Below are 9,585 nucleotides of genomic sequence, written 5' to 3'. Positions count from 1 at the left end.
TTTATATCTGTGCCAAATTTCAATAAGATATGTTGAACCGTTGCAGAATAATCGAGTAAACATTAAAAAGCAAAATTAGTGAATCATACGGAAACCGTAACTATTCCCGGGATAAAAATGCCTATTTGTTCTTCCAGACTATCCTCTACATCTGTGCCAAATTTCATGGAGATCCGTTCAGCCGTTTAGGCTACAAACGCTTACAAACATCCATCCATCCATCCATTCATCTACATTTTTGCATTTATAATATTAGTAAGAAGTAAGATTACTTATAATTTCTTTTCTGTACATATATACACGAGTCAAACCGTTATTCGGTTCACTAAAGTTTGCATTTAGCATGGTAATGGACAAACGAAGTTAATGGAGGTACATTTTAGGCAACAATTGCCTCGGACACGATAATAGCCGTGGCTGGGAACGTCGCACTACAAACGGAAGCTAATGGCCGAACGGAATTTAGCAAAGCAGTTCCGTGAGAGAGTCCACTTAAACCGCCCATAATTATAAACAAGTCATTTATAACAATTAAGTGAAATTATAGTACAGAAGCAAGCATTTAATGTCTATATAACTTTGATACTTATCTCATAAGCGATAAAAGTTATATTTCCATACTTTCTAAAACATATCTGTTATAACTAACCTATTCTTGGCTAAGTAAAGTGAAATTTCGACCAGATATCTTTATCCTTAAGCCAACCTTGTACATAAAATAATACTTCATCTTTCACGGTAATAAGTCGTAGATAACTAATATATTTCGCAAATATACAATGCTTTATAAATAATCAGCTTTCGCCCGCGACTCCGTCCGCGTGGAATTAAAAAAAAAAACGAAAGTTAGTAGCCTACGTGTTCTTCCAGACTATGCTTTACGTCTATGCCAAATTTCATTAAGATCCGTTCAGTCGTTTAGGCTACAAACTCTAACAAACATCCATCCATCCATCTTTCGCATTTAAAATATTAGTTAGATAGTCTGAACATCATCTGCCTATACGTCCCTACTGAAGGGCTCGGAGTCTACTTTAAGTTAGCGGTGATTAGGCCATAGTCAACCACCCACTGCGGGTTTATTTCACACATATCTTTGAATTCCTTCGCAGATATGTGCAAGTTGCATGACGATGGCTTCCTTTACCGTAATGTAACAGTAGCCGTAATAGAAGTTACTTTTACCAATTTTCTTTTTAAAATCCAATTTAACCGTTTCAAATGTAATTCGTGTTACGTCACGTTAAAATCCTTATCAACCAAAGAATTGGTACAAATGGAAACGGTAACAACGATTAAGAAATCAGTAACAGAGATAGAAAAAAAACTACATCGACAATGAGAAGATAGTGATCGATGTTAAAAAAACGGTAACATTATCGATTCAGTTACGATTTAATCGGTAACAAAAAACGGACTTCCGGCTATAAACAACTGATGGCACAAATTTGATTAAAACTCTATTAAAGTAACAAAACTGTTTTGAATAAATTAAATCTGCAATAGATCTAAATAGTACAAAAATTACAATATAACAAGGTTAGGCAACTGCAACTGTATACTTTGGTAATGTTAATAAACCCTGAATATTAACTTAACTGTGAGTTTGTAGAAAAAACCGAACATCATATTGTCTTCTCTCATCTATGCTTATATTATAAAGAAGAAAGATTTGTATTTTTGTATGTATTGAAATAACTCAAAAACAAAAACTACTGGACAGATTTGAAAAAAACAATTCACCGTTTAAATGCTACGTTATCAGCGAGTAAAATAGGCTATATTTTTTTTCCTTCACGCGGATAGTCGCGAGGAATAGCTAGTGCTATTAAAAAACAGAGATGAATAGATAGTTTTGTTAATATCGGACTGATTTTGCAGCTACAACCATTTTATGTCTTTACAAAATTTTTCAGTTTCAAAATCATAACAAATACAGTGAATTTTATATGAATGAAACTAGTTACTGATATCTATTTATCTGTTAATTTCGCAATTACGGTTGTGTGCAAAACTTAACTCGATTGCAGTTCAATAACATGCAAAGGTCACAACCAATAAATGCCGCACGATCTTGAACAGGTTTTTTAATACGGAAAAGTTTTTTTTTATTAATATTTAGGTTACAAGCATGCATGATCTCATTCATGTCATTGAATAATTCTTGCATGTTTATATCAAATAAGCTGTTTCCTATTTTTTTTTAATTCCGCACAAATGAAGTCGCGGTAATTATCCAGTAATGAAATAACTCAATTCCTGACGAGTGAGGATATAAAGAATTATTACACAAAACGAAATTGCTTTCAGTATTGAGTTTAATCGAGAGATAAAACATTTAGAGAAGAAACATGCAAATGGAAACTTTTTGATCAATTGTTACGAAATGGTATCAAGATTAATTTATAACAAAGATCAACAACAATAGTAAAAGATTGATACATCTATACAGACTATAGATAAGACAGACGAGCATTGCCCAATTCACTTTCACTTGACTATTTGTTGAACGAAGAATTACTTCTTTTATTTCTTTAAACTTATAGAAACTGACGTACAGACAGAATTGTTTATATAATCTTGTCTATAAAATTAAGTAGCGAACGATGATTTCTATCCGAACAAAGCTTCGCAGACTTTGTTGTTTATGATTACTACATTATCGATTGTACAATTTATCTTTGTATAATCGAAGCTTAATCGAAAAATGTATTCACAAATACACCAACAGTCAATTTTGACGTTTAATATTCGATAAACAAGATTAAAAACTTTCATAATTTCATAGTATGTTATTATAATCTTAAGTATTACATAAAAGACGGAGACAAAGTGCCGAAACAGGTCAAAAATCTATTATGTATTACAGGCCTGATGGTGAAAATTTAAATTCCAATTTGTTGAAATAAAACTGTTACCACAAATAATCCAGAAAGCAAAATAGCTTTAGCAGATTGCAAAACGAAGTAAATAAAATATTGTAAAGGAAATCTTTCGCTTGTTATACAATATTCAGCGAATATTTGCCCCCTCCGACGAAAAGAACGTCATCATATAAAGGATACGACACTTTACATCGGTTTTTTTTGTAAGTTTGTTTAGTGTATTGGAAACGTCCAGCGTATCAAATGATCTACGATCACAAAACGTCTGTTCTTTGTCTATAATTACCATAGTAAGTAGACCGTCAAAATGTCAAGTTTCTTTATGGATTGTAAACGAGCGTGGATAAATGCTTCCTCATATAAGAGTTATGAATACATGTCCACATTAAGTTAACCTTTTAGTCCCGTCTTGTATCTCCAGATTTAGTTTTATTTTATGTAACCCTAACACTAAGATTTACCAGTTTTCTTTAATATACCAGACCCATTAACACTACAATTCAGACTAACCTGTTTTTTTAGTATGTAATATGAGTCATTTAACAATGATATTCATACGTGTTCATGTTATTTCTGACGCCATTTCATATAAAAACCTCACAACGTTTGTTTGCCGAAAGTATTGCGAATTACGTCATTTCTGTATGCTAAAATATTTATCACTATCAAGAATGGAAATGCGGGTACTTTATAAAAAAGTAAATTCACACAGTTTAGTTTTAAAACGAAAATATAACATACTTTTAAAACACAAAGAGACGAAAGGCATGCGAAAAGGTAGACAATGAGGTTTCACTTTTCGATAATATGCACCGCTATCAAATACTGAAAGGAACTCATTAAACTACGGGCTATCAATTCGAAAATCGTATTCAACAAAAGGTGTTGAAGAAAAAATTAAATCGTTCGTAATGAGATGTTCTTCATGACCGTAAAATAGCCATTAGTTTTAAAAGAAAAAGAAATTAAATATCAGTTAATATTAGTAGTAAACAAATATATATGACGATAATTAATGGAAATCTGTAAATTTTATCTAACTTTTGGTGTAATCTATACTAATATTATAAAGAGAAAAGATTTGTATTCTTGTATGTATTGAAATAACTTAAAAACTACAGGACTGATTTCAAAAATTCTTTCACCGTTAAAAAGCTACGTTATCGCTAAATGACATAAGCTATTTTTAATTTCACGTGGACGAAGTCGCGAGCAACAGCTAGTGCTTAATGCTTTATACACAGATCTTTGTACATGGACTGGCTTTAAATTGTGTATTTTGTGCCTTTTCGCTATTACACGGTAGCAGATAGACCGATGACCTGGTCAAGGTTGCGGGAGTGCACTGGATACGGGCGGCACAGGACTGGGCATAGTTTCAATCGATAGGGAGGCCTACGTTCAGCAGTGGCCGACCTTAAGCTGATGATGATGACGGTAGCAATTGGTAACGGTGTTAAGGATCTGAACTATAATAAATATAAATGTCATCATTTCCAAAAAATGAACTACTGATTTATAGATCTATACGAGGTCGCGGGAGGACTTTCATTCATTCAATTCCTTGATGTTTATTTTCATTTTTTACGATTGTCGTAATAGCGTATCGATGTGAATTCGCAAAGGGAACAAAACCGCGTATGAATCACATAATACAAATAACATATTGAAGCCGCACGCACCCTTCTTTCGGTGAACGAAGCCATACTATCAAAGTGCATCTATATCACGCTTCGCTTCTTTTATTGAATAAATTGCAAATGTAATATAATATGACGTAATTAACCATAAATCGTACTTTTAAAAAGCAAAACAAATAATTACGCCATATTGATGGTAATTGTTTCCAAATGTTTGTAAATGTATAAAAAGATATCTCAGTATTTTAACCAAAAATATCCATTGATTGTACATAATTTGCAAAGGTTGCCAACCTCTGTATATGTACAATCGCCGTGAAAAAATACGGTTTCTGTTTATCAATATACAATAAGCCGATTTATTTAACAAGATTAAATATAGCTTAAAATTATTCAAGTGCAAGAATGTCTAATGCTGGGTTGCTGAAGTATCCATTTACTTCATTAGTGTTAGGTTGAACTAAATTTTATAGCACCCAAAAACACTAATAAATGGTTAAAAGTAGCTGAGAAACTGGCCATAAATCTTAGAAAGGCGTGTTTACGCGTCTCATAACTGTGTTGTTAATATCGATTGCAGATTCATTGACATTCATAATTAAAAACGAAAAAAAGGTGTCTAATATTAAACATCTACAAATCGTATTGTTGTCTCAAATATTTAAAAAACAATATAGGAGACAGAAATATATTTTGTACAAATATTTTGGCAATGTGAACCCCTAATACTCACGTTGAACCGAAAAGCAGTAAAGTCAGTTAACTACTGCTAAATACAGAGTTAAAAGGCGCTTCCAGATTACCAGTCATCGGTCATACGAGTCAACTTAGTACAATTATAACGCAACAAAACATGCATTGAAAATAAAGTTTTCACAATAGAACCATGGTATGTGACCTCCATGTATTGTAGTCAGATCAATAGATTTTTATACAATTCAGCAAAGGATTGTGTAAGTATATTATGTACGGAATACATATGTAACAAATACATTCGAGTAACTTTAAAACCGATTATATACCTATACTAATATTACTACGTACTTAAATAGATTGTAAATTAGTAAAGGAGACTAATTTATGTATTTCATATTTGAAAAGCATGTTTGTAAAATAAATAGAAGAAAAGTTTTAAGTTGTAATAATTATAACCTACATTATAGTCAATAGTCATCGTTATATTGCACTTTGGATATATACTTCATTTAACGGATTTGACAAAATAAAAGATTACCAAATAACTCATCAAACAATGTAAGGGTAAACGTAAAATGTTTTTTTAAATCAAAAGTATAATTTAAATATACGTACTCACCGCCGCAACCACTTTAAAACTCCCATATTCCGAAACCAACACTTTTTTGTTTTTATTACAATAACGCACCCGCAAACTATCTAAAGTTTATATTGAAAACTTTTCCCGAGCCAAAAGCAAAACTGAAAGTACACTGCAAATTCTGATCGTTACCGGCGCGGTTTAGTTAGAGTACCGTAAAAACGTCTAGCAACAATGACCATCGATATATTGTGCGGTCGGACAAAACATCACGAACAACACAGCATTCGCAATGAGAGTTGAATTCAGTTTTTTGTACAAATTACTTTTCGTCGCGCTCCGGTGATCCACTTCATCCGCGCCAGGCGGTCCGCGATTCAATCTACCGTGGTCACTTGCAACTGTTTGACCATTTAAACTTAACAGAATTGACTACTAGTTGCAGTTCAATATGCATAAACTGATAAATAAATAAAAGGGTAGCGATTATTAAAGATCACCCGCAAAACTGCGTGCATTACCGTGGTTCAGTTGACACTTGAATTTCTGAATTACTTCGTGTAACTTTATATTCAAATATAAATTTTCTCATTGTTTTTTCTTATTGGATGAAATACAAACGTGCGTAATATAATCTCTTACTTCCAAGTAGCACTTTTGTTTACGTTTTCTATTTTAAATTATCTGACAAGAAGCAATAAAAAACGGAAATATTATGACAAAATCTAGTCAATAGTCGATTTATTTATTTTTTAGGTATTAAAAATTTATCTACATTTATTGTACAATAATGTGCTTAAAAGCTAGAATCGCATTTATAACGTTTCAGTAACATTTAACACAATTATAGAAGAAATGCAGTGAGATTCAAAAAAAGTAATTATTTGATTCAAATGCCAATGCAAGGCACATTTTTATTGTTCCGTATTGCCACAATAAGATATTTCGAACAAGATGGGGAGTCATGAAGAATTTATTGTATGAGCTACTAAAGAAGTATGTATTTTCTACTGGGTGTAATTCGTATCTATATATTATAAACAAACAAAATCTATGAGCCAAAGGCCCACTGACGTGTCTCGTTTACATCTTTATTTGATACGAAAGTGGAATTTTCAATTATTTTAATACAACTTTGCAAGGAGAAGAAAAACATCCTCTTTGTCAGTATTAGTACCTATACCTAGGCATCAAAAACAGAGATAGACGGACTCTCGTTCCAAGTATTAACTGCTGACATAATTAACTGATCAATACAAATAATGATACTTTGATTACTTTTGTATCATTTTCACACTATTCTAAAAACACAACACAAAAAATAATCGGACGTCCCCTGCCAAAGACTTTCCGAATTCTACTATTCGATGCTAGGCGCTAATACAAGTCTTTAACTTTGTGTGTTTGTTTTCCTAATTATCTTCATCTCTGTCTTGCGATTTACGTAGTTACCACTAAAATTAAATGAAATAGCTTTGAATCATAATAACTCTAAACATGATCTAAAGAATTAACAAAATAATAAAGGTAAATTATTTTGGAACATGGCAATACTTTTCTGTCAAATTCTGATTGGATGTTATGAAAATAAACAAGATTTCAAAAATGGAAGTTAGTTTGTTTACCATGTATAAATTGTGTATTTAATTATTTAGATTTGTAATTTGTAAAAATATAAATGGACGAATTACGAGGACCTAATATTCAAATTGTACTTCATGTAAAAGAAGGTCATCGGAGTCTTTAAAAACATTTTTCTTATATCGAAGTATATTTTTTATAATCAAATAAATTTTCCAGGTATTGGCTTTGGATTTCTTCGAATACCCTTTGTCGTGAGTGGATCTCTCAATGGATATATGCTGGAAACGGATCCAGTTGTACCAACTCATGCACCGGCATTTGACGCTGAACTGGTTTGGGAAGCTGATAAAAGAAGATTTCGTAGGTAAAGTTATATATTACCGATACAAACAATTATAAAGGTTTCTCGCTTATCCAAGTTTGCTTGTATAATGGTATCTTTAATTATTTATTAATGTAATCCTATGCAGTAAATCTGAGATCCAGTACTCGATAATTTTACTGTTAATATATGTCCAGGTATAGTAATTTCTGTTTTCTGTTATTTCAGTTTGCGAGTACAAAATGTCCCGATCAAAGTTGAAGTATTCACAACGAGCACACAAGGCAGGAAAGATAAGATAGGATATATGTTACTGAGTTTATTAGGAGCACAGCCATGCCCTTCAAACAAATTTGTTGATGTAAGTTACATGTAGCAAAAGTAATTTTTATTTAATAGAAGTTATCTATAAAAGCTCTTTCCTCTTTATAATGTTAGTATAGATGATTAAATGGTTTATTTTTAATTAATTCTAGGTGAAATACTCATGGCATAAATTACTCGGAATAAAATCTGAAGGTAAATGCTGTCATCCACAATTACTTATGAGTTTGTCCATTGAAGATAGAACCAGTACTCCTACACCAGTACGTAATATTACTTAGTTTAAACTTAAGAAATCCCTCTTAAAACTTTTTTAACATCATCATAAAAACGGAATAAGAATCTAACAGTGGTAGAGCCCGCTTTAACATCTTCGCAGGAGTGGGTTGGCTCGCCCGGTGTAATACCACGACCATACAGAAAACAGGCGTGAAGTGGAAGCAATTCCGCGTTTCGTCTGATGAGTGTGGTGCCGAAGGCCTGATTTTAGTCCCTTTTGCTTTCCACCCTTTTCTTAAGAGGAAAGGATAGGAAGGAATAGTGGATTTGACGGTGGAGGAGACACATAGGAAGGAGAAATGTCCTCTTTATGTGTGTCTCCTCCTCCGTCAATTAAGGGTAGGCAACACATCTGCATTTGCGGATGTCTATGGGTAGCGGTCGCTTTCCATTTCGGTGTATTCAGGTGGCCGCTTGCTCGTTTGCCACCTTCTGTTATTAAAAAAAAAAGTATTCTCCATTTGGTTGGTATTATTTGTGTATAACAGTATGTAATTTAGTGGTCATGATTTGCTCTGCATAAAATTAAGATATAATAAAAAATGTAACCTATGTTTCTCACTGATCATTTAGCGTTTTAATGATAAAATAATTTTTGAAATCAGTGGTTTTTGAATTATTTCAATACTTAAGAAAATCCAAAAAATACTAATCTTTTCTCTTTATAATAATAGTATAGATGTATATAAATATTTTCTTAGCTTATCATGTATTTATCAGTATGTTAAAAATAGTATTTATATAAAAACCAGCCAGCAACAAAGTAATTTAAAAAGTAATATGATATTTGTATACTTAGATCATTGTATAAGTGACTACAAAGATGTAATGTAATTCCATTATTTAATTATATTTTGTATCTCATTCCAGCGCAATGAACTTCGTATGTTCCATAGTAATGAAGTAGCATACCCACTGTCTCACACTCCAAATACACAAGCCAGTGCACCTGCATTGTTAACATTGAGTAAGTATTTTTACTAGCTTTCGCCCGCGATTCCATCCGCATTGAATTAAAAAAAAAACAAAAGTCAGAAGCCTATTTGTCCTGCTGGACTATCCTCTACATCTGTACCAAATTTCATGGAAAATCTATCCATCTATCTAAACTTTTGCATTTATAATATTAGTATGATACAATATACTAGATTTATATATTTATTATATATTTACCTATTAATATGGGTATAGTGAAAGAGATTAGTGTGGATGAGGTAAAGAAAGCAGTGCAAGGTATGAAGAACGGAAAGGCCGTTGGGCCGGATGGAATACCAG

The 9,585-nt window shown here is 32.2% G+C and overlaps 2 protein-coding genes across 2 annotated transcripts in view; one reads left to right on the top strand and one right to left on the bottom strand.

Annotated features, from left to right (window-relative positions):
- Positions 1-6,252, bottom strand: part of LOC106104733 — a 21,705-nt gene extending 15,453 nt beyond the window's left edge. Inside the window, exon 1 of the mRNA XM_013284864.1 lies at positions 5,841-6,252. Within this exon, the coding sequence (XP_013140318.1) occupies positions 5,841-5,866 (26 nt within the window). The 5' untranslated portion in view covers positions 5,867-6,252. The remainder of the gene's footprint in view (positions 1-5,840) is intronic.
- Positions 6,253-7,382: 1,130 nt separating this feature from the next.
- LOC106104732 (centrosomal protein of 120 kDa-like) overlaps positions 7,383-9,585 on the top strand; it is an 11,138-nt gene continuing 8,935 nt past the window's right edge. The window contains exons 1-6 of the mRNA XM_013284863.1: positions 7,383-7,531; positions 7,602-7,749; positions 7,936-8,068; positions 8,184-8,294; positions 9,181-9,281; positions 9,531-9,543. Of these exons, the coding sequence (XP_013140317.1) occupies positions 7,480-7,531; positions 7,602-7,749; positions 7,936-8,068; positions 8,184-8,294; positions 9,181-9,281; positions 9,531-9,543 (558 nt within the window). The 5' untranslated portion in view covers positions 7,383-7,479. The remainder of the gene's footprint in view (positions 7,532-7,601; positions 7,750-7,935; positions 8,069-8,183; positions 8,295-9,180; positions 9,282-9,530; positions 9,544-9,585) is intronic.

The sequence above is a fragment of the Papilio polytes genome, unplaced genomic scaffold, assembly GCF_000836215.1.
Source record: "Papilio polytes unplaced genomic scaffold, Ppol_1.0 DF823399.1, whole genome shotgun sequence".
Classification (NCBI taxonomy): domain Eukaryota; kingdom Metazoa; phylum Arthropoda; class Insecta; order Lepidoptera; family Papilionidae; genus Papilio; species Papilio polytes.
This window is presented reverse-complemented; position numbering and strand designations above follow the sequence as displayed.